Source organism: Manacus vitellinus, unplaced genomic scaffold (genome assembly GCF_001715985.3).
Source record: "Manacus vitellinus isolate BGI_N305 unplaced genomic scaffold, ASM171598v3 scaffold_4_pilon, whole genome shotgun sequence".
In the NCBI taxonomy this organism is placed as follows: domain Eukaryota; kingdom Metazoa; phylum Chordata; class Aves; order Passeriformes; family Pipridae; genus Manacus; species Manacus vitellinus.
In genome coordinates this window covers 3,674,625-3,699,054 of record NW_021940604.1, presented here as the reverse complement: position 1 = coordinate 3,699,054, position 24,430 = coordinate 3,674,625, and the positions used below count along the sequence as shown (strand labels likewise).

Sequence of the window (24,430 nt, the reverse complement as noted above, 5' to 3'; positions counted from 1 at the left end):
GTTTAACTGTAAGTGTAAAAATACTTCTTTATTTTTAGATGCAGGTTTTGAGGATTATAGGGAAAAAAGTTGCCTGGGACAACTCATCAATTTTATCTGTTTTGAGAAAGAAGTCACTATTGTAGCAGCAAATCCATGCCATGCTTGTTCACAACCACATAGCCACTTTTGATGTCTGCCGGCACTGAAAGCAAATTTCAATATTTTAACGGAAAGACCATTCCAATTCTTTTCTTCCTAACAGCATCTATTATTAATTTAATTTCTAAAGTCTTCCTACTTAATAAAAAAAAGATGCTTTTCACCTATTACCTCAAATCAACTGACAACAAAATTAAAGGTTTCTGTAATTTCAAAACCTAAGCAGAAGGAACCAAAACTCTACCAGATGAAAAAAATGAAACAGGATCCAAAGAGAATAAATACACACATTGGGCAAGTGCAGTAGTTGCCGACTTACTATTTGTTTACTCTCCTCTTTACAATTTATTTCTCGAATTCTCTCCAAAATGGCCTTCTCAGATGGTTCAACTATTGCAGATCCACTGCTGAGCAGGGTAGCAATTTGTTCTTTAAAAGCCTCTAAAGAGCTCCAAGCAGTCCTGGCTTCTGCTCTGCTGCTCTTCAAGCTTCCATCTAACTCAGCAGAAGATTTCTTCAGACTGTGCAGTTCCCTCTTTGAGGTGTCCAAGGCTTTCTGGTTAACAGTCAGTTTATCTTGGAGGTTTCTGATCTCCATCTCTAAACTCTGTCTCTCTATTGTAGCGCTGTCAAGATCCTATAATGCGTGAAAAATTAAACAGGATTTTTTAAATCAGTTATAACCCCTCCTCACCATACACATATGAAGGAATAACTCAGATGCAGGTACAGCAGATAGAGAAACTAGGACCCATAATGCTCATATGGATTCAACATCAGGGTTTCATAGGAGAACTGCTATTGAAACTGATAAAAGGCCAGTCTGCAGTAATCACTCTATAGATTAACCTCTGGCAGTGGCCTGCAGGAAGGAATACATGCATAAAATTTGCAGGTTTAAAAAAAACATTTTTTAATTGTAAAACTATTGATATCTTATTTTTCCATTCAGATAATATGACCTGAAAAACAGTGAACAAGATGTAACACTAATAAAGCCAAAGTACTACAACTCAGATAGGAAAGGATAGGATAGGATAGCATATTTCAGTTGGAAGGGACCTGCAGTGGTGATCAACTCCAGATGCCTGAGCAATTCAGAGTTGACCAAAACAATAGACACAATCTGTCTGAAAATAGTGATAAGAGGTGATCTCTGAGATCAGCTTACTTAATGTGACAAAAATTCCTGAGATTATCTATACACATAAATGGGAAGTGAAGGACCAAGCAAAGGCTTGGTTGGGAAACAATGAAATATAGCCAGTACATACATATCTATATCAGTTATGTATAAAATACTGACCTAACAGGGCAAAGCAGACAGACAGAATTGTGTATTCTGACCCAGGATGCCAAAACAAACAAGAGAAAAATTAAAGAAAAATAACCATCTAAACATAAAGAGAAAGTAATCTCTTTCAGTCACCTTGTGAATCTCTTTCCCCACAATACCACTATCGAGTGCCTACATATTCATATACAAGAAAAATATTTGCAGTGAAACCAACTAAAAGAATAACAAAGACTAAATCTTCACTTCTCAAGGCATTATCTGATTGAAATGAACAAATGGGAAAGAATATTATTTCACACATGACACAAAATTATGACAGAGGACAGCATATTTACAGAGAGTGATTGAATTCCTCTGGAAGTCTCAGTGGTTAGTAGAGGCTCATTAAGTGGACTGATATGAGTTAAGATTGTGTACACTGGAATTAAAGAATTGTTTCTGGAGCAGTAATGAATATGGTGAGTACTCAAGGGTCTCTCAGGGTCTATGTGTGCTTGCTGTAGTCATTTGTATCAATAGAATATGTGCCAATCAAGGAGCACATCTGGGAGCATTTACATAGATCAGCAGGGAGGATGGACAAAAGAGGAGTTTGCAGAGCACCCTTAGAAAATATAAACATACGATTCTAAAAATAATTAAATTTTTAATAGCTTCAATATGGGAAACATGCAAAAACACAAACAAAACCAAAGCCTGTCATTTAGGACATTATTTGTTACTATAGTAATTGTACTAAATACTAAAGTAATTATAGAACTGTTTTAGAAACATGTTGGCATGATTCCTTGCCATTTTCTCTTTTTTATTCTAAACAAGTCCTATTAATAGGAAATTCCCACCTGTGCCCAGAATTACATTATGGTAATTATAGCAAAGAATAAAGAGTAATTTATTTCAATTACAGTTTTCAGCAGTGTGTATTTTTCCTTCCAGAAAGGCAGTGCTAAATTAGTTTGCCAGTACCAAGGATCTTATCTAATTACAATCTTGTTTAAATTGTGAACATCTGAAAACAAACACAGTCAAATCAAAAGATCAAGGTATAAAATAAGGAAGTGCAAGCCACTGGCTGGAAAGCTGCCCAGCAGAAAAGGACCTGGGTGTGCTCACTGAACGTGAACCTGCAGGTGCCCAGGTGGCCAGTGGCATTCTGGCCTGTATCAGAAATAGTGTGGCCAGCAAGACTACAGAAGTGATTCTCCCCCTGTACTCAGCACTGGTGAGGCCACACTTCGAATCCTGTGTCCAGTTCTGGGCCCCTCACTGCAAGAAAGACATTGAGGTGCTGGAGCATGTCCAGAGAAGGGCAATGGAGCTGGTGAAGGGTCTGGAGCACTAGTCTTGTGAGGAGCATCTGAGGGAGCTGGGGTTGCTTAGCCTGGAGAAAAGGAAGCTCAAGGGAGACCTTATCGCTCCCTACAACTGCCTAAAGAGGTTGTAGCCAGATGGGGTTTGGCCTCTTCTTCCAACTAACAAGCGATAGGACAAGAGGAAATGGCAGCCCCATAGTGCATCGGGGAGGTTTAGATTGGATATTAGGAAAAATTTCTTTACTAAAAGGGTTTTCAAGCACTGGAACAGGCTGCCCGGGGAAGAGGTGGAGTCCCCATCCCTGGAGGTATTTGAAAGACCTGTGGATGTGGCACTGAGGGACATGGTTAATGGTGAACTTGGCAGTGCTGGGTTAACAGTTGGACTCAATAATCTTAAAGGTCTTTTCCAACCTAAATAATTCTATGATTCTATAAATACCAGCACCTCAATCAGCATCAGGGTTTCAATACAGTAAGTCAACTACACATACATATAAAGAACCCACATTACATTAACAGTAATAAGAAGGCACAAAAGAGAATGCAGGTATTTTCTAGATGAATTCTTACACCACCTGCATCTCGTTACCACAGTTATACCATAAGGATTGTAAACTAGCTTGCTCTCAATCTTCTCTGATGATTCAACCTGAAAATATCTGTGATGCCTGCTGAAACCTGTCTCAAATATGTATTTTCTTAATGACATCGTATAAACAAAAAAGAAAAAAAAAATCCAGGTTCTGAGAAACTCATTCTTTTATTTGTCTGTTGGGACAAGAAAAACCTAAAATCATGTGCTTGTCTCTCCTGCAATCTAAGTATTTGGGTATATTTAAAATGGCTATTTTAGGTAGCTATGTTTCTCAAGTTTAATCAATTTCCTTAAATAATATTTTTATATTTTAATTAACTGCTTTTATACAGTCAATTTATTTTAATAAATACACATTGATTAGAAACTACTTAGGTAAATTTTATTCACTAACATAACAATACAAGACAATATTGAACACTGAAGAGTATTTTCTTGGTTAATTTTTGCACCAGAATATTTGTATTCATTAAAATTGCTTGATTATATTTCAAGTATGTTCTTTAAAGATTTTGCATGGCACACATCTTTACAAAACACGTTTAAAACAGCACTTCAGAGTGAAATCACAAGTATTTCCAGGTTGAATCATCAGCAAAGATGTGAAATAAAACAAGATAATCCCATTGTTGTTCATCAATGGCAATGCTGTATGAAGGGCAAATTATAATCTGGAAGAATATATGCATCCTTTTCTATACCTTAGATAAATACCACAGAGGAGTTTATTAAATATTAGAAAGAAACTTTGTTAGAACTAATAAGACATTTTCAAGGACCTACAGACACTCTCAAATAGCGTTATAATTCTGTAATTATGATTAGCATAATCAATAACCGCTGTCTGGACACACAGAAAGAAAGAACAGGTATTCTCATTCTTGAAATCTAGGGAGCATTTAAAAGTCATTTTTCATCAAATGCAAATGTGATATCCAGCACAGCCACAATAATGGTATGCACAATATTTACAGATTTTTAGGAGCAAACTCTTGCAATAGTCTGTCAGAAATGTGAGAAGTTCAGAATTCTAAAAGAACAGTAATACACTACAACAAAAATAGCTTCTTGACTTCATTTTTTTTACTTACATATTTTACTTATATACAGTTTCAAGACTGCATTGGGTTTTATTCTTTGCTGCTTGCTATTGTCATACAGTGAGACAGAGTTCACTTGCTAATGTTCCTTGAATTAAACCCAAATAACTGCAACCCATACGTATCAAACATGTTAAGAACATTTTGAATGTATTAACCTTAAAACATAACCAACTGGATTTCATTTTCTTCGTTAAGAATTTTGGAATATAGACAGCTTATCTCCTTCCAGGACATAAAGAAAAGCACCTGGTCAAGAGAAGGAGTTCACAGAAATCATAAGGAGCAGGAGTGGAAAACTACCTGGCAATTAAAACTGGCAATTATTCAGAGAGGTGGCAGGGAACAATGCAGTGTCTGACTCTTGCTAGAGATGACTGACAGACCAGTGTGATGGTCTCTATATGCTTAGAAAACATTTTAAGAGAAAACTGGCAGAAATGGGCTGCCATCTCACTGAAGATGGCCAAAATGTCTGGTCCTGAGAGCTTCGGGCACACACAGGCGTACTTGTATTCAACCTCTGCTGGGTAAACTCAGCTACAGGCAATTCCATTAATTAAGTTCAGAAAACAGCCCAGAAACACACAGCTGAGCATGAGTCTTCAGGCACAGGAACAGTATGGATTTCTGCTTTTCGCCTTTACAGGGGAACATTTTACAACATGTGCAACTCTGTTCATGTGCTTAAACTGTGCAGCAAAGTATATGATAAGGTCCAACTGAGTTTATGCTGCTGGTGCCCTCCCTGTAACCTACTAAGACACTCATCCACGCAACAGGGGATCCCATACATCACACTTTACATGTGAGGATTTAAGTATTTTTTGGTTTTTTTACTTACCTTTTCAATACTGAATTTCTTACTATGCTTTTGTGAACACAAAACCTTCAGACACAAACAGATTTACTCAGTGTCTGCTAACGTAAGTAGCTAAACTGAAAAAGCACTGGAGGAATCTTCAGCCTCCAGATAAGCCCTGATGGCAAACACTTCATTTGAAAGGCAATGCTAATAATTTAGAAAGACATTTCTGTAAAATTAGTTAAATAAAATATGTATTTGGCATATGCACAATAATGATAGGAAAATATTTTTTGTAAAACTAGCTCAACTTAGTAAATGCTTTGGCAGTCAGAGCAAACTTGCAAAACAAGTCACAAAGGAAGCCCTAATCTTGGTTTAAAACATCTCCTGATTCTGGTTTACTTAGTAAGTAAACTACACTCTGTTCTTCCTCACACACCTGTGTTTGAAATGAAGTATAAGAACAAAATGTTCTCAAAAAGGACCTGTTTAAGTTTTTGTGCAGGTTCTCCCTCAGTTCCACTAAGTCTTAGAAAATTTAACACAGCTTGGTAAGAACTATTTTCAGCAGTAAGTAAAATTTATGACCCTTGTGGTACTTAACATTTATCTTCCCCACAACAAATTCTTTCTTCTCCAGAGTACACTGCCAGCTATTTCTCATCTCCTAAGTATTTTGCTTACAACCAAATCAGAACACTATATCCTTTAAAGTGTACGGTGGCAGTCTTTTGTTCAGAAAAAAAAAAAGAATGCTGGGGGTGGGGAAAATGCTGTATTACATTTGAAAACTCACTTGCACAAGGTTGCCTTTATGCTTAAAATTTCTTCAAACTCAATTGCACACAACAGCTACATATCTGGCAGTCTAAATTTCATCCCTTATTTTCTTAAGTTCTGGCCATCAGCTTTAACCACACTGTTCCACCCGTGGGAAATTCTCATTATGGGCTGCTTCCTTTCCACAGTTACCACTCAAAGTACAAAGCAATGAGGAAAACTGCTACAGAAATATTCTTTGTTTGTCCATCATTTGAGATGTACAAACTCTTAATGGCAAGTTCTCCTGGAGCAATTAAATCTTTAAATCATGTACTCTTCCTTTCCAAATCATAGCTAGGTGAATTTGGTGAATACTCGATTTACAACTTAACTTACATTTCTCATTTGAGCATCTTTCCTGCTGCAGAGATTTCCTCTATGGCTCCCTAAGAGTAAAACAGTGCTTTTCTGCAAGAGCCATCCTACTGCCTACAACTTTTGGGGTATGAGCCAACAGTTATGAAATACAAATTTATAATGCAGTGAAAAGATAATCTAGGGTGTCTGGAAGCCAAGACACTTTACCTTCCATTCCTTAAGAGAAAGAATAGTGTCTTATCAATTCCTTTCAATTTCTCATTAGAATTTTTGAAGAAACTGAGTAAAAGAAATCTCAGAAAACTTGCAGTATCATATAAATGTTATTTAAAAGAGCATTTTTCATGTTGCATGCTTGTGCCTCAGATGTACTCATTAACTCTATGCACATTTGTTTATTTACATGTTTGTGTAAGCACAACAAAGGCTACAACAATACCAAGAAAGCAAAAGTAGAAATTTGCAAACAGCATTGGAAGACATCAAATCTGCATCAAATCTATTTTACAAAATGTTTTTGTTTCATCTCTATATATTCTGAAACTTTTAAAATGTTGAGAATAACCTCAGAAAAATGCCTTTTTTAGAAAAGACCCTAATTGACCTAAGTTTTTCAGAAGCATTTTTTCTCATACAATTCCTATTGAAAATTAATTTAAAATGTCAAGAAAACATTTGAAAACTAGGCAAACATACAAGTAATGCAATTATGTACCTTACTAAGTTTTTCCATGTCTTGATAGTATCCTGCCACCTTTTTTTGCTCCTTTGTCACTTCTGAAACTAGCCTCATGATAGTTTCTCTGCTAGCTTTAGACTCCATCTCATGGACATTCACAGCTTCTTGAAGAGCAGCAACCTGGTCTTTTAGTGTCAGATTTTCTTTACATATTTCAGAGACCTTGAGAAATAATTCAAGTATTAGTAGCTTCTAAAAAGCACTTAAAAATTACATATATTCACCCCCGTATACCTGCTCCTAATCATCCCAATAAAGAAATGGTATTCCTGGTGACCCCTATGTCAGATTTATAACTGCACTCTGCTACTCATTTATAAAAGAGTAGAAAGACAATTAAAATCACAGAATCGTATTTTTAACCATAAACCCCCACCTTAGTATAAAGTGGGTCATATTTACTCCAACACAAACTTTATGATCTATTAAGCAGGTGGAGAGCTACTGCTGCTGCATATCCGTGCTTGACATGAAGGTCAGAAAAAAGATCACGTAACTGCTTCATGTGAAAAGCAGACAATTTCAGCCTGGCTTTTTAAGATGTGTGCCTTTCATCTGGAACAAGAAAGCTGCAATTTATGCTCAAAACTTTTTAGGTAAAGGAGATTTGAGTTAGTAGCAGATATTTCATAAGTAATTCAAGGGCAGGGGCAAATACATGGTGTGCTGCCATTATGAGCTGCCAACACCTCGGAAAAAGGAGTCCTTTCCAGGAGTATTCTAGGGCTGTTTTGGTACGTTATGCTGTTTCCAATAACTGGAATTAATGAATGTGAGCACTTCAAAGAGTGAGTAAAAAACGTACCCTGATTCCTACTGGCAAGACATTTGTTAAGACTAAAACAGATCAATTCTGTCTTAAATAAAACCATAACATGGAAAAGAAGCTAAACAGATGTGCTAAGACCCAAGAAAAATGAGTTGCTAAGGTTTCCTAATGCACACAGTTTTCAGGACAATTAGATTTCCCAACTACATTTATTACTACATCGTTAAAAGACATCAACATAGATTTTTTAAAGTTCCAATTACCAATTACATTAATTTATTAAAGTATGAAAGAGTGCCTCTTGCATGACACCTAGCTAAATTTTGTTAGAGCACCTATTACAATTTCAATGTGCTTGCAATATTAGGTAATATTATGAGGGCAAGTACTTTAAGAAATCACTGTGATACATACCTATATAATCTTAATTTATTAAGACAGAACTCTTACAATGATGTGAACATAATGAAACAGAATTTCCCCAAATACCTCATGTACTCCAAAGAAAAATAGGGATATCAAAGGCTAGACAGAAGACAAGTAAAACGCATAAAATTAGACTAAAATGTCTTTCAACAGCATTGACAGAGGTTAAAAGAATATCCAAACAATTTTCCTATCCTAAATGGAAGCTTAGTTTTTGGAACTTCAGAAGTATTCTGAAGAGAAATAGTAGTGGTTTATGATTAAGTCTCAGAAACACCACCAAGTTATTTACAGCATTTTATTACAAGGCACAGTTAGGGTTGCTTTAGAGTATGCCATTTCAGATGTTTCTATTTAATGGTATGTCAGCCCAAGATAAGTGTAAAGATCTAGTGCCATATGTTTACACATCACCTAGTGACTCCCAGTGTTAATGTTTTCAGGAAAGCTTTCAACCAAGTATCTAATCAGGGCTGTACTCAGGAATTTGGGTGATAAAATATTTATGCCGATAAGAGCAGACTGAGTTCACTGAGGTCTATGAGTGTTCAGCACCTTTGAAAATTAGTCCAACATGAAAAAAAAAGTCTGTCTTAAATGACAGCACTGTCTGCAAACTATTATAAAACACAAAGATCTTCATCTTCATCACTTGCTTTATTTCTATGACAATCAAATATTTTTCTGTTAAATCGCTATAGAGAAACCCCTTGCTTCACATAATCACCTTCGACATTAAATGTTCTTCTGGTTTCTCTTTTTCTCTGATGTCTGTGTCCAAGAATCCAGAAAGCTGTGTAAGGAGCTCTTCATACTTCCTGCTGATTTTAGAAGCTTGAGTCATGTTTTCTTCACTGTTATTCCAATATTTACTAGTCAGACAGAAAAAAAATACACACACCAGGATGAATGTTCTCTGAAAAAGAATTCAAGGCAAAATACATTATCCCAAGACTATTGCTAGCTTCTGCACACCAGCAAATGAATTTTAAAAGTTACATTTAATTTTCTATGGTCTGTTATTTAATACATATAACTTTTGTTGTTCCCTTGTGCAAACATTTATCTTTGCTTTTGATTGGCACTTCAAAGAATCTTCTGTGATCCCAACCTCATTCTCAGCACAAGATTTCAATAAAACACAAGAATCAGGTGACAATAAGTAGTACCCTCAAGACACTAGCAGTAGAAAGTGCAACCAAAAGCTTAGAAAAGGTAAGGGGGGGGAAGGGAGTAATCAACTTTGAGTAAAACTATGCTGAAAGCACTCCACATCTCCCCTCTAAAGAAGCTGACAGTGCTGATCAACAAACTCCAAGGAAAGAGAAGCCTCTCTGGACTAACAGAAGTGCAGGACATCCAGAGTACCTTGTGAAGGGAAATTTACCAACAGAAGCAGAGATGGGAGACACTACTTTGCTACACAGTCTTCTGCAGTGCAGCACTATCAGTGAAATGGATGGATTAAACCAGAAAATATCTAGGGACTAACACAAAGGTTTGAAGAAAAAGCAGCTTTTTGCCATCAATTTCATAACTTTGAACAGGTGCTTATCGTGTGAATACATATTCCAGCCTTAACTGCAGGTATCAGTTTGTAAACGGCGGATAAGAACAACCAACCAACTAAACTAGCAGTCATTTTAACTCATTAGTGTGGTTACATCACTTCCCTTGCCAGGGACAAAGACAAGTCCAACAAACAAGAACCACCACAATCTGCATAGGTAGCTAACAGATAAAAATCTTGCTCATGATGCTTATGAAAAACATAAGCTTGCTCACATCACTTATGAAAAACTACAAGGAATGAGATTAACAAAAACAGCCAACCAAACAAAGCTCAAAATGACCATTAGTGTAATCCAAAAAACAACTCCAATACCTCTCAGATAACACAAGAGAGGTACTTAGTGGTAGAGTGGAAGACAAGCTATTACGCTTCCAGTTGAAAAACAAGGTACTTTCTAAAGCCAGTTCTTCACACTAGAAGAAACCAAGACATGAGATACAATCAAACAGTATCTAAAGCAAATATTTTATTGAAACTCATTTGCTTATTAGAGTATAGCACCATTCTCAGCTTTCAAGGTGGGCATGGTAGTCATTTCTGGACTCATTCTTTTCCATTTCTGATTTATGTTAGAATATGGTATAAGATTGACCACCAATCCCACAACTGTTCTGTGGCTCTAAAAAAATGAGGCATCCACACACAGAACCACGTCTGCTTCTAAAAATAAAAAATCTGAAGTACAAAGCACGTACTTGATAACTCTACGAATAACCTAATTACCTCCAGTAGGGCCATAAAGGTGTGAGCACCCAGAAAATAGGCAATCAGGTACAAAAAAAAGTAGAACACAGCTTTTTCACAGCTTTGCTAGCTCTTTAGAACTAATGAGCAAAGAGGAGGAAGGAAAAGGAAGAAAAAAGCTTTTCACAGTTCACACTCTAAATATGCCATGGCAATAGATCTGTTGAGTAAAAAAAGCACCATTTTCAACAGGAGAGGTGCACATCCTGGAAGCCAATCACAGAATTCATCAAACATTTCTTACTCATCCCCAGGTACAGAATGCAAATATGCATTTCCTACATACTGGCTCTTCCATTTCATTAGCGATTTTCAGTGAAAATCTTTTTGAATACCTAATTAGGACTAGTCATGTGCCACGTACTACCAAGGTGGTTAGACTAAGTGACTGAAGCTCAGTAAGTCAGTACATTGGTTAGTATTAAGTGACACATTGTAACCATTAGCTGGGGTTGAGAAAAAACTTGGAAAGCAAACACTGCACATTCATGACCAATCCAACACGTTTGTTTCCTCCAAATGAGCAGACTCAATCTCCCGTTACCCCTTCCCTTTTGCCAGAAGTCCAGTGGTCCACTCCAGGTGCACAGTGAATCAGATCTGGGATCGGTAGAGCTGGAAATCAATATTTTATTTTGCTCACTTCTCTCTTGGAGCAGTCACCTGGTCCTGATCACCATGCAGCAACACAAAGAGAACTGATGACACAAGTCTCATGGGCCAAAGAGAGAAGCCAGGACTGCTCTGGGAGTGACAGTAGAGATTTATGCCCATAAAATTGATCATATCACTGTAATGACAGGCTAGTATGATACACAATATTTCAGCAGTTTTCTCCCAGTGAGTTAGGCAAATGGGATAGTGGGGTTTTCTTCCCTTTTTTCTTCTTTTTTTTTCCCCACCAGAAATAGCATTTTAAAGAATCTTTATAGTTATTATGTCAGAGATTGATGCTTTTTATGTTGCTAGGATGCATAATACACTTCTCGACTTAACTATATCCTCACTTCTACTGGGATCCTATCTAATATCTTTGGTAATCAACATAAGCACTCTCTAGGCAGAACTTTTGGCAAATCAGCTGGTAATAAACAAATGCACTGCAATGGTTTTCTCTAGATTTTAAAATAACTTAGTTATTCACTTCTCACACACAAAGCCTGGCAGAGCTGTGCAAAATACTATTTCGGGAAATAGAGACATCTGGTAAACACTCACCTTGCTCTTAACTAGACAGTATTGAGAGAATCATGAATATTAGCCTGCCAGTGGGTGGAAAAATCCATTACAAAAGTCTACAAGGTGTCTATTAACATGACTGATACTGATTTTCGAATTTTAGTGTTCAGAATATTTTCACAGCAATCAACTTGATTTGTGATCAACATTGCTATCAGTGTCCCTCCCACAGAAATAGGAGCAATTATGTAGAACTGACAGATCAGTGCTCTGATACACTATGCTAAGAACAGTATAGTTAAAAGACACTGTCTTTTATTATCAGGTTTATGCACATTAAAAAAGTAAACAAAACAAGACCACACAGCAACATCCAAAAGAAAGCAGAAGCAATGTCAGAGAAAGCTAACATTACTGAAAGCTGTACAAACATTAACCAAACATTAACATGTTCCTTTCAAGATGCTACTAACTAGGAATTATACCATATTTCCTTTATTAGACTGCTCCTAACAGACAGCTTTACACTAAGAAAGAAATTCACTTGATGCTGTTCTGGTTCCAGCTGTGACAGAGAAGAGGGGAAAACAGTTTGGGGTGGTGCAGGAGCAGAGTCACTCACCACTGCATAGTCTATGCAGTATGCCCATGGTAAATGTCTGTAAAAGATGGCACGTAATAAGGACAGACCAGGGCACCAGTCTGTACAAAGTCTGCCTCAGTGCCACACGTGGAAATAACTTGAATGAGGAAAGCATACGTATAACTTCTACTGTGTTTAGAGTAACAGCCCTCTGTGCTTCTTTTTTTGTAAACAATGAGGTTACACCAAGCTGACTTATATCATTTCACCTTTGAAGGACAAAACACTCAAAATCCTATTTATGGGCTAACAACTCAAAACAAAATTCAAATTTCAACACCTTCCACACACTCAGGTACAACAGTTTTGCAAGGCATTGTAACAGAATTTAGAACTGAAATAAAGATTGTCCACCAATATATTTTTCTGCATTGACAATTGCACCATTCTGTCATCCCAAACAAAAATTAATTCTCATCTTACATGACTCTTACTTAAGTTTGGTATTTTGATTGTGCAGCTCCTCCTTCAGCTCCCAGTTTTCCTTATATGCCACCTGAGCTGTCAGCTCAGCCTGGTTTTTAGAAGTGGCGAGCACACACAGCTCTTCCTCCATCTCCTGGATTCGTGTTTGCAAAGACAGGAGGCGAGACTTCTGTCTAGCATTGTTTTCCTTGTAGCTTTCAGCTTCAGCCTTCACCTCTTGAAAAGAAGCTTCTTTAGAGATTATGCTGGACCTGAGTTCAAGAAGCTATGGACAGAATAAGAGAAAATTAATGGAGAATAATTTGCCCATGCTCGAGGGAGGTGATTATCCTGCTCTACTCTGCACTAGCACAACTTCACCTTGAATACTGTGTGCAGTTTGGGGCACCACAATATAAGAAAGATATTAAGCTCTTAGAGACTGTCCAGAGGAGGGCAATAAGGCTGGTGAAGGGCCTTGAGGGGAAGCTGTATGACAAGCAGCTGAAGTCACTTGGTCTGTTCAGCCTGGAGGAGACTGAAGGGAGACCTCATTGCACTCTACAACTTCTCTGTGAGGGGAAGAGGAGGGGCAGGCACTGATCTCTTCTCTGTGGTGACCAGTGACAAGACCCAAGGGAATGGCCTGAAGCTGTGTCAGAGGAGGTTTAGGTTGGGTATGAGAAAAAGATTCTTCACCCAGAGGGTGGCTGGGCACTGGAACAGGTTCCCCAGGGAGATGGTCACAGCACCAAGACTGACAGCGTTCGAGAAGCGTTTGGATGATACTCCTGGGCACATGGTGTGACTCTTGGGAATGGGCCTGTGCAGGGCCAGGAGTTGGATTCAATGATCTTTGTGGGTCCCTTCAAACTCAGCATATTCTGTGATTCTGTGAAATAACGTGACTGTACTACAAGCTTAGTAATGTGACAAAAAAACCACTTTTCTACCACTACAAGACTGAGTGGAGGGATACAACTTTACTTTCATATAACTACGAAAAAGTAATAGAAGAGGTTTTTAAGAACAAAAGCTACTGTGGGGTAACACAATACAATTTTTCACGATAATATCTTACAGAAAGATAAGTTTATTTCATAATTCAAAATTTAGGAAGAGTTTACCTTAAGTTCTGCTGTACAACCTTGTCTTGCATGCATCTGCTTTACAATAAAATTATTAACACCACTATTCCCTCTTTTTTGCCTGCTACTTGCCTGCTTCCATTTCTGGTGCACAATTCCACAGAAAATTTAAAGCTGCAGGAAGCTGTAACAGCAAAGTACCCTGTTGTATGGGTACAGAGCCTCTTCATAATTTGTGAAATATTCAGAGGCAAGTAAATCTTTGGAACGTTGTGCGGTAGGCAACCTCTTCTCATCTTATGTAAATCGCTATTTTTTGGTCTGATAATCCAATTCAATGCAGTTTTTTGGCTTTCCTCTCTCTTTTAGTTAAAAATACAATTTTCCATTGAACTATCTCTGCTACAGGCTTCTGGAGGAGACTGAGCTTGAGGTAGACACACCAGGCAAATAAAATTTCCTTGCAATTTTGTTAAAAGGAATCACAAGAAGCATTAAGGTATGTTTCAGATCTCCTGACAATTCCAATTAAAAGCAGCAAGATGCAATCCAAAGCATTCCTCTCCTATTACATAAAATTAACAGGCAAATAATCAAGCCACATTAACTGCTCTTTATGAAGACTGGTAGGGCTTTTAACTTGTGGCAAACATTTTAAGGCAAAAATATTTAGGACATTAAACTGCGATTCAGGACAAGGTAAAATTCGCTGCTCTGCCAGAGTTTTCCAGTGTGACCAAACCCAAGAATATTCAGAGAAATTCAAGAGGCTGGTGAGCCAACTGAACAGCAACTGCCTTGGAAAAGAGAGGTCCTGCTTCTCCTGCTTCCAGCCACACATGCCTGTCCTCTACCTTGCACCAACTCTGCATTTGTCTGACTCCTCCACAAACAACTTAAATAACAGCTGTCAGAAAAGAATTCACTTTTCCTCTCACAGGGGAGAAAGAGGAAGTGGAGCTGGCCACATCACAGAGAAAAGGCTAACACTGAGAAATCAGGTAGGAGAATCACCCTTGCAGCAGCAGCACAACTTTCAATAAGCTTATGCTTCACATGCAAGTGCTGGTTTATCAGACACCTTGGAGCTGACATAAAGCAGCACTGACTTTAAGAAAAGCAGCTTGGCCTTTTCCCAGGTTCATGGGCTTCATTTCCATACTCCACCCTGTTCTTTGTGCTAGCAGAAGCACTAATATGGCTACGAGGTGAAATAAGATTGGGAAACTGATCTGGCTAAAACACAACTCGAAAGGAATGATTTTTTCAATTGCATTGACAAAACAGTGCACCGTAAAAACTACACATACATCTGTGCCGGCACAAGGGGTGGGGCAGTGTGGGGAAGGAAATGAGCAGCTAAAGGAACAATAGAATTGCTTTGCTTGGCAGCTGGACCAAACTCTGGTATCTTAGAGTGTTCATAACCTTAAAATTTCTCTGTGGTTCAACTCCCCATATGATATTTTTTTCCTCTGTCCATTGTCTTTGTGGTCAGTTCCAATAGTAGAAAAAGCAAGAATAATCCCATATCATGAGTTTTACAGAGCACTCAGCAGGACAAGGCTCTGACCTCAGCTGGGTCATGAAGGTCTTTATTAACAAGAGCATGAACAGCTGCTTTCTTGACTATTCTTTTGCTTTTGCAAGCGCAGTCTTGAAAGAATCTATAAATCATTCAGCCGTTCTGGCAATAAAGTCATTCAACATTTCCAATAATAAATTCTTCGTATGAGAACATGAGATTCTGTATGGCTTTTTAAAATTGAAATTTAAAGCACTGATCCTGGATGGATGTTAAACGTAGGGGAACTCTGCAGTCATTTCAGGATCAACTCATCAAATTAAAGCTCAGCCAATGGACACTTATTCCTGTAGTTCTGTCTGGATACTGTAAATATATGTAAATAAACATAAGCATTTCATGTCTTCTAAAGGCAAATTTTACTCCATTTTAAAACTGACCACTGACCACACTGCTGACTTTGACTGATCAAATCAACTTTAGTCAGTCATACATTAAAAAAAAAAAAATATTTGTGGAAATATCCTGTAATAAAACCTCTCCTGAGAAGCACCGTCTAGACAGCAGGAAGAGCTGCAAAGTATGTGTATGTGTTCTTCAGCCTTTCTAGTTACAATCAACCTCATTAGTACAAACAAAATTTCACTGATGATGAAAGCAAAGCAAATTTGTGGAGCTGTGATTTGAATAAAGAGGAGAAATGGGTAAAGATGGGCAGCCATATTTTAACTCATCAGCAACAACAGGAGGACATCTATCAGAACTTTTACACAACCACAATTTAAAAATACTAACTTTCAGGTTTAAAATAAAAAGATTGAATTTAGATGACAATGATAAAAAGCTAGACTGCTTCAAATCTTTCAAACAGAAACTCACAATTAGCTCTTGATCACAGAAGGAAGCAAAGTAAAAATCACACAGAAATTCTAAAAACAAAAATGTTCCAAAAAACCAAAAGTTTGTTGCAAAAGCAAGTTTTGGAATTTCTGCAAGCTTTCTATTCTCTGTATAAAGTATCCCCAAAGAATTTTCAGGCTTAGAGAAGGATTTGAAATGCTTTTAAATGTACCTCTGACTCGGCACAATCATACTTCACTGAAAGTGCTGCAAGTTCACTTTGAGCAGCTTCAGCTGCAGCTCGATAGTGATTCATCTGCTCTCTAGTGACAGGAATATCCAAAAGAACGTGATCATGAGATTCCTGTGAAGACAGTATGAAAACAAAACCATTGGAGATTGCACTTTTGAACATTTTTACTGCAGTGCTTTTTTGTTTGATAAAGCACATTTTTCCGAATACACTATTCCCAGAGTAGCACGCCCTTACTGAAAAATAGGTTAAACAGTCACTTTTCTACCACTCACTACTTTAATCTGGAAGTTCAGCCACGAACATCAGTGCTAAAGTATAATAGCCTGTAAGATATTCCCCCTCAACAATCCCATGGCCTTCCACTGCTTTCAGCTCTGGCTATTTCCAGCAGTTTCTATGTATTTGGCAACATTCAAAAGGTCCCTCTTCGACAAGCCTATCCAGTCGCTCTTTTAACACACTTTAACCCAACAGGAGTCCTCAGATGTATCTTACGCAAAGAACCACTTTGGTTTTTAGACTTCAGTTCCATTGCTTGTCCCCTCATTTTTATTTTGGAAGAATTGTAGAAAAAAAAAGCAGTGGTTACCAATCTTCTCTGTGCCAGTCATGATTTTGCCGATTTCTATCACATCTCACCTCCACAGTCTCCCTACCAGGTTGAAGAGTCCATGTCTACTCAGATACTTGTATCTGCCCCTCCAAGTCACTTTTTGGCTTGCCATTTGTTCTTTTACTTCTAAGCTGTCAAGGCTAAAGGTCCTTTTAAACTTCATCACTAGGATACAACTTCAGCCTTCTGACTGATGTGTTCTCATCCCCAGCAATCACCATGATAACTTCTTTTCATTCTTTTTCAAGTTCTGATTCTATAGCAAGCACTGCCTCTGTTTCTAGCACAGTCTCCTTCACACCACTTGCACAACTCTTTCAGCTGTGCCCTTTAGATTCTACAGTAGGCTTTCTCCTTTTTGCACTTCTCTGCTCTATTCTAGAGTAGAGCAGGAATGCACTGGATTTCTTGGCCTTTATTACTTAAGTCTTTCAAGAAGAAAATTCTGACCTGAGGTCTTGACATGAGTTTTATTAGATGGAACCTTTTTTTCAATTGATAGTAACTATAAAATGATGAAACGCAACCTCTTCAGAACACAACTAAGCTTAAGTTATGCTGGGAGCACACATGGCATAGGATCAAATGTGATATTTTTAATCCATCAGCTCTCACACAGGACTGCAATCCTCATGCATTTGGGTATGCATTTCAAAATGCATATCTCCTCCAGCTAATAACTGTTGTTGGAACAAGGCATCCCAATAGGGACAGAGACAAGGTGTCTTCCTTTCACGCTTTTCTACATCAGCATCAGTTTCCAGGCTGAGATAAATTACAAGTGCAGCTCCTACCCATCCTAAACAGAAAAAAAAATTAACGGTGAGTAAAATAAATCTCTACCAAGAAACACAAAAAGAAATCCCTGGAGAATAAGGCAAAACTACTAGTTAAGGCTGCAACAGAAGATAAATCACCTTGGATTAGTTGCTATAATATTGCCAACTCTTTGTTTTCATCTTTCTTCAATGCGCTAGTAGATGCTGGATTAGACCCATCAAGTTTAATTGCATTCATCTTCCCCAGAGACACTCAGCTGTGCTCTTTCATGAAGGAGTTGCCACTTTCACCAAACCAGTCAGATACATGGAGTAAGCTCACAGCCACGTACAACACAATCTCCAAGATAAAAGGGCTGCTAATGTTCTCAACACCTTATCACCCTCCTGAGGGAGTCAGGAAAGGCATGTGCCACCTCCTTGGTACTTTGTCTTCCTTTTGCTCCACTCCACTTATTTCACACTGTACAACCACATGAAATTCTTTGATGTAGAGAGTGTTTTTTCATTCTGTAATACACCAGGGCTCCACAACCACAGATGGAGCTTGCAAACAGTAACGCTGCATGCCGTTTATGCATGTTATTATATTTGTAGTACTGTATTAACGTAGATTTTCTTTTTCTTCCCTAAACAAACACAGCCACTTATGACTTCACAGAAGGAAGGAATACATCTCAAAACTGATAAAATAAAAACATTTCAGAGCATTGATGAAGAAAGAAGCCCCCATTCGGCAGCAACAACCAATGTAACAGCTTTGCAGCTGCAACTTCCAAAATCTGTGTTTTTCATACAAATCTAGATTTTAAAATGATGAGCACTTTAAAGATCCAGATACACATCCAAAACGATTAAAAAAAAGAGGTTAAAATGAAGCCAGGTGCAAAAGTCAATGGGAATTACCATTTCACTCATCTACAGTGTTAGTGAGATTTACAGTGGCAGATCTCTGCATCCTCCAGTGCCTTAGCACATATGAAGCTAACCACACGTAGTAGCATCACACTAGGAAAGTTAGCATTACCATCACACTTTTGGCAGGAAATGTGCATGCTTTAGTATTAATACTTTTCTATGTTTCTATGCTTTGCCATCAGTCAGTCACAAGTCTGATCTTTAATAAGACCTATCAGACAACTCAATTAACTTGGCATGACTCTACTGTAGGGATAAAATTTGTAATGGGGATGCGGCACTTTTATATCTCTGGAAAAATTCAGATTTGTGATCTTTCACAAGTACTCTGTAGCCTATACTGATTACTGTTAATAAAACAGAATTAATAAAGTGTTAAAAGAATAAGAGGCAGTAGACAGGAGAAGCTTTAATACACTACCACTCAATCCACTCTAAATAATCTAGGTTTTGGGTGGTTCTCCCATTCACATTATTAACTTTTCTGATCCCTTTCCACTTACCTGCAAGAAAATGAAGTTTTCATTTAACATCAAATGCTAAACAGAAGCTAAACGTATATTTAGAATACGTAAGAGCAGTATCTACTCGGACCTTTGGCTTTGTTAGCAATAAATGTTCTTTAGAAAATCAACAATATATGGTCATTGTTGTTATTGTTGCCCAGTTTTGTTTTGATTTTTTACCAAATAACCACCTTCACCTCCCTGGAAGCCAGCTTTTAGTTGGCAAACTCCATTTGATTAAGAAACAATGAAACTTCAACAACATTCAGTAGTTTTACACCTATCCGTGTACTTCGAAATCAGCCAACTTCTCAAGTCACTCACTCCCATTCTGCTTTTGGCAGCTTTTATTTCCTGAAGTGTTTCTTATTTCAGCCCTAGCAAATGCTGCTACCGCTGCCATTGCCCGCACACATTCTCTCTACCCCTTTGCCAAAGCATATATTTAAAAATGTCTTTAAAGAAACAGAAAGCCCCCCATAAGCCTTTAAGCACCACTGCTACCCTGAGTGACTTGTCAATGCACTGCCTCTTGCCCACAGCAGATGGACACTCCTCAGGGCAGGGATTTCTTCTTCCCATTCCCAAAGCAACTAATCACATTGGGGTTGACATACCAAAAATGATGGCTCGCGAACCTTTGTTGAATCCATTCTTCCTTTGCTTCTACAGAACAAATGGGGGGGAAGGGGAAGAAAGGTTGAAAATTAAATAGATTTGCAATATGATGGCACATGACATTGATTTTTAACAGGCTTGCTATACTAAACTTTTTCATAGGTTACCATCAGAAAAGTTGGGCATAAAAGCAGAACACCATGGAAAAGTTTCTCTAGTAGCTGTGTGCACTTTGATGGCCTCCACAATATTCAAACACACACTTAACTAAAACAGACACCTTCACTTTGACTTCTCAAGGTCACATTCACCAGTTCAGCTACACAGTCAGCCTTTGTGCAGCGATCGCTTCCTTTGCCACTGCTTTTCACGTGCTCCAAGTTTTATTTCATCTCTCCTTTTGTCCTGCATGTCTTCTACACTGACATATTTCAAAATTAAAAAAAAAACCTGAGCAATTACACATGATCTAACTTAACTGACTGGACACAGTGCAATATTCAACAATTTCTATAATTCCCAGTGTCATAACCGTTCATATTCTGAAAACAAAGGAAATGACAAATCCTAAATCTGTAATATTTCTTCCCAAGACAAATGAATGCTCATGGGTGCATATGTGGATGAAAATTGTTCTAACTTCTGAAAACACAATTCAACAGTACAGTTGATTATTATGATTATTATTATTATTTGCCGCAACAAGTAAGAAGAAGACATCCAACATGAAGTACTGGGAAGAATGGGTAGTTGAAAAATTTCCACACAGAATTTATCTCCATAAGCAATCACAAAGAAATGTTAGTCCCCAAACTTGTTATTGGGTCTGTGGGAGGCTAAGGTGCTCTCCAGGACAAGAGGAACCAGGAGGAATTCATTCTGTATGGGCTGAACTGCTGAAAAAGGGATCTTGAATATTGTTTTGATACCCACTATTCTATCTACAGCTAGAAACCTAGTTTTAAAAATTTGTTGCCATCCACAACCTAACTAGCTTAAATTTCTGAATAAATTGATCTAAAAAGAAAATTCTACTTCAGCATGCAGCAAATACATAATTTTTTTTTTTTTGAAAAATAATCTATCCTACTATAAAAACAAGTTTTAGAATACATTTCTTTTCATAAAATTTACAGGATAAAAAGCAAATCTTATTTTAATAAGTAACATGAAAATCAGGCACTGGACAATTTTTAGAGATTAATTTCTGAGTGAAATGCAGGGAAGGCAGGCAGCACTTGGCTGCAGCAGATTTTTTTTGGTAGCAGCAGCTAGCCATCCATCCAGCATGCACATTGCTTCAGAAAAGCCACAGCAGCTACACACACCAATGAGCATGAGAGGGGTAAGACACTATTACACAGTGGCTCAGATTTTGTTAACACACGCGAAAACATATTACAATTAATTGGAGTCACTTCAAGGGAAAAAAAGTTCACAAATTAAATACCTTGTATGTATATTTTGGGTAATGTTGACTTCTTTATAGATAATATTTTGCCTAATTTGCCTGTCAGGAATCTCAAAATGTTTGTGCTGATAATGACTTATTAACATAAATCAAAATTTGCAAATAATATTTCACAACTATTTCCATTCTGTCAGTTGCTCTTGCACACCTTAAAATGCCAGAAATAACCAATTACTTTTGATCACTTCCTGCTTAGTAAAGTCTTATTTCCCCTTGCCGATTTCTCCTTGTAACTACACCCAATTCACTGCTTGCATTTTGTGTAATTCTGAAAAGTTCTTTTCTTGTTATTGTTATATGTCTGTGAAGTTTTTCTGCATTAGTGTACTGTTCCAGAAGCGTGTAAAACTAAATGTTCCCAGCAGTTCAGATAAATTACCAAAGAGATTTTCTAAATTCCTTTCAGAAGGCTACTGCTGAAGTCTACTCTCCTCCCTTTGCAGTAATCATTGAAAGGTATTACTGAAGACAAAAATCACCCTCTGGTGTTCCTCTACTTAAGAGGCCAATTTCAAGCTTGATTAACGGGCCCAAATGAAAGTTTCATCACAATAAAAATTTTAGTCTTACCCACTACTACTACAAGCAGCAGTTAAAGCATTTTCATCTTACATTTTTCTCTCTGTTAAGATGAGATGACTTTCCCTTTATACATAATAAATGCCTTTAAAATGATGAAAGACAGCACTCATCTCAAAGCAACTACAGAGACACATCACCTACTCTAAGCACTGCTTAACATGTTTTCTGAGTTACTTCATCTTTTGTCTGCATGAATAAATTAAGTAATATGGCACTCCCCTGACACTTTCACTCACAGCTTTTCCAAAATTATTAACAAAAAGCTGCTGTGTTTATTTCCAAAACAATAAAAAGGGTAATTGCTAAGATAAAATTAAGTGCTTGTGCAGGAATTTGTGCAAACAACTTGTTCTGCTTTTGCTTTGTCAGTGTTGAATAAATAACTTCTGTAACAGAATAATCTATACGCAAGATTTAAAAACCAGACCCTCTTGCAATGCCAACACTTGCAATTTTCCTACAATGCCTATTATACAGCAATCAAGAAAACAAATATTTTAGAAATATTTAAGTGTGCTGGTATATACACAATTAAAGACTGATTAGTGCTGTAGTTTGATTTACCAGTTGTAACCCACATTTCATAAATACATAGTTTCTAAGGTGCTTCTGAGTCCCAAAAGCAACATTCACAAACTATTTGACTTCAGATAGGTAGAACAGTAACAGTAAGCAGTGCTAACAAAAACTTTGTAATCGGGTCATAACAGTTGTATTTAGTATAATGGCAGTTGTTTGCCACCACAAACTACCAGAATTCTGTATTTTTCTGTCTCAGAGCAACATAGCTTCATTACAAAAGTGATGTTCAACTGTTAAGGAGGTACCAAGCTGTTCACACAAAAATAATTTTTTTTTATCTTTTGCAATACAAAGCTGTTACAAGTTTTCTACTATATCTTTAGTACAAAAGAGTTTGATCCTTCTAAGCAATATTCTCTCCCTTAAATTCACATCAAAGCCAGCAAACCAGTTTCAAAGGAAGAAGAGATGCAAAGAAGAAATTCTTAGATAACTACTATAAATTCCTACTCCGTGAAAGCTACTCCCTTCTGCAACACTTAGTATGAAAAATCTTTTTGGCCTTGAGTGTATAAAGATAAGCTGTAATGATCAGGTGAAGTTCATTGAGCTTCAACTGCACCACACGTGGATCACTGGGTACAGCTCTGCACCTGCAGAAGTTGTGGTTTGGGGGTTTGGTTTTTTGAGGCAAAAGTGGTTGGGTTGTTTGGGTTTTCTTTTGGGGGGGGGCGGGTAGAAGGGGGGGTGTTTGAAAGGCAAAATTAAATTGAAAATTGAAAAAATGACTTGCAAAGGGGGGGTTACAACGAGCCTCAGGGTCAGTCAGCCTCCACAGCAACACCGACAGAAGCTACTGAAGAGTGAGGGGAGAACGGGGCATTTTTCCAAAACCAGGGCTTTATTTTCTAACAGGGGAATAAATAAAAAACAAACAAACAAAAAAACCCAACAACAAAACAACAACCACCCACCCCACCCCCCCTAAAAAAAAAAACCCCAAACAAACCACAAAACCCCTACCCACGCCAAGCCCCTCTGCCCTTTCTGCCTTGCCCCCTGTCCCTCTGTCACGGCGGTACCTGCGCTGCTGCCCGGGCCAGCCCGCCGAGCCTCCCCTGCCGGCCCTCACGGCCGCCGCCATCCCCCTGGCAACGCGTCCCGGGAAAGGACGGAGGGGGCACCGCGGTGGGGCCCGCGGCGAGGGAACGGGGGAAAGTGCTCGGTGTGCGAAGGCGAAGAGACTTCACGAAGAGATGCTCACAGAAACGTGGGGGGTTTTGTTGTTTGGTTTTGCTGGGTTTTTTTCACTTCAAATAAACATTACCTGAGGAAATTGGCTCAAATTTTTCCTCAAAAAAGTCAAAAGAGGCGATCAGAGCAGACGGCACTTGAGCAGCAGCTGCTGTTCCTCGGGCAGGCTTTCCTTCTCCCCTCAGAACCTGGAAACGAGCACCTCCGCAGCCCGGGGACAGCAGCCTTCCCTGATGAACGCTAAAGTACCTGCAGCTGAAAGAGCACCTCCTCCTCTTCCTCCTCACCTTTCACCCAAATAAAGGGGATAAACATGGGAGGAGAGAAATTGAAGATAGCAGTAAAAGAAAATTAAACCTGCGGGTGCATCGAGGCTGCACATAATTTTCTCTGAAGACCCTGTCAGCTGTTTAGCCAGCTCATCCCCGTGCCTCTGGGTACAGTGCCATCTTACACCATTTCTGTACTCACAAGTCAAAAACTGCCTCACCTTTCCTAGGAATGCTGACTTAATCATGTTTTCCAGAAAACAAAATGGAAAAGCTAGGGATAGTACTCTTTTTTTTTTTTTTTTTTTGTCCTC

The 24,430-nt window shown here is 38.1% G+C and overlaps 1 protein-coding gene across 4 annotated transcripts in view; it reads right to left on the bottom strand.

The window, feature by feature from the left end:
* The window catches only part of CCDC170 (coiled-coil domain containing 170), a 35,754-nt gene extending 11,552 nt beyond the window's left edge, over positions 1-24,202 (bottom strand). The window contains exons 1-6 of one of the 4 annotated variants that reach the window (XM_018078292.1): positions 23,921-24,202; positions 16,561-16,692; positions 12,905-13,161; positions 9,059-9,203; positions 7,113-7,298; positions 461-778 (exon numbers count right to left, since the gene is read on the bottom strand). In XM_018078292.1, the coding sequence (XP_017933781.1) occupies positions 461-778; positions 7,113-7,298; positions 9,059-9,203; positions 12,905-13,161; positions 16,561-16,644 (990 nt within the window). In that variant the 5' untranslated portion in view covers positions 16,645-16,692; positions 23,921-24,202. Of the gene's footprint in view, positions 1-460; positions 779-7,112; positions 7,299-9,058; positions 9,204-12,904; positions 13,162-16,560; positions 17,040-20,017; positions 20,659-23,920 lie in introns of those variants that run through there. The other 3 variants (XM_018078291.1, XM_018078290.1, XM_018078293.1) reach the window with 3 other exon arrangements.
* Positions 24,203-24,430: the final 228 nt, after the last annotated feature.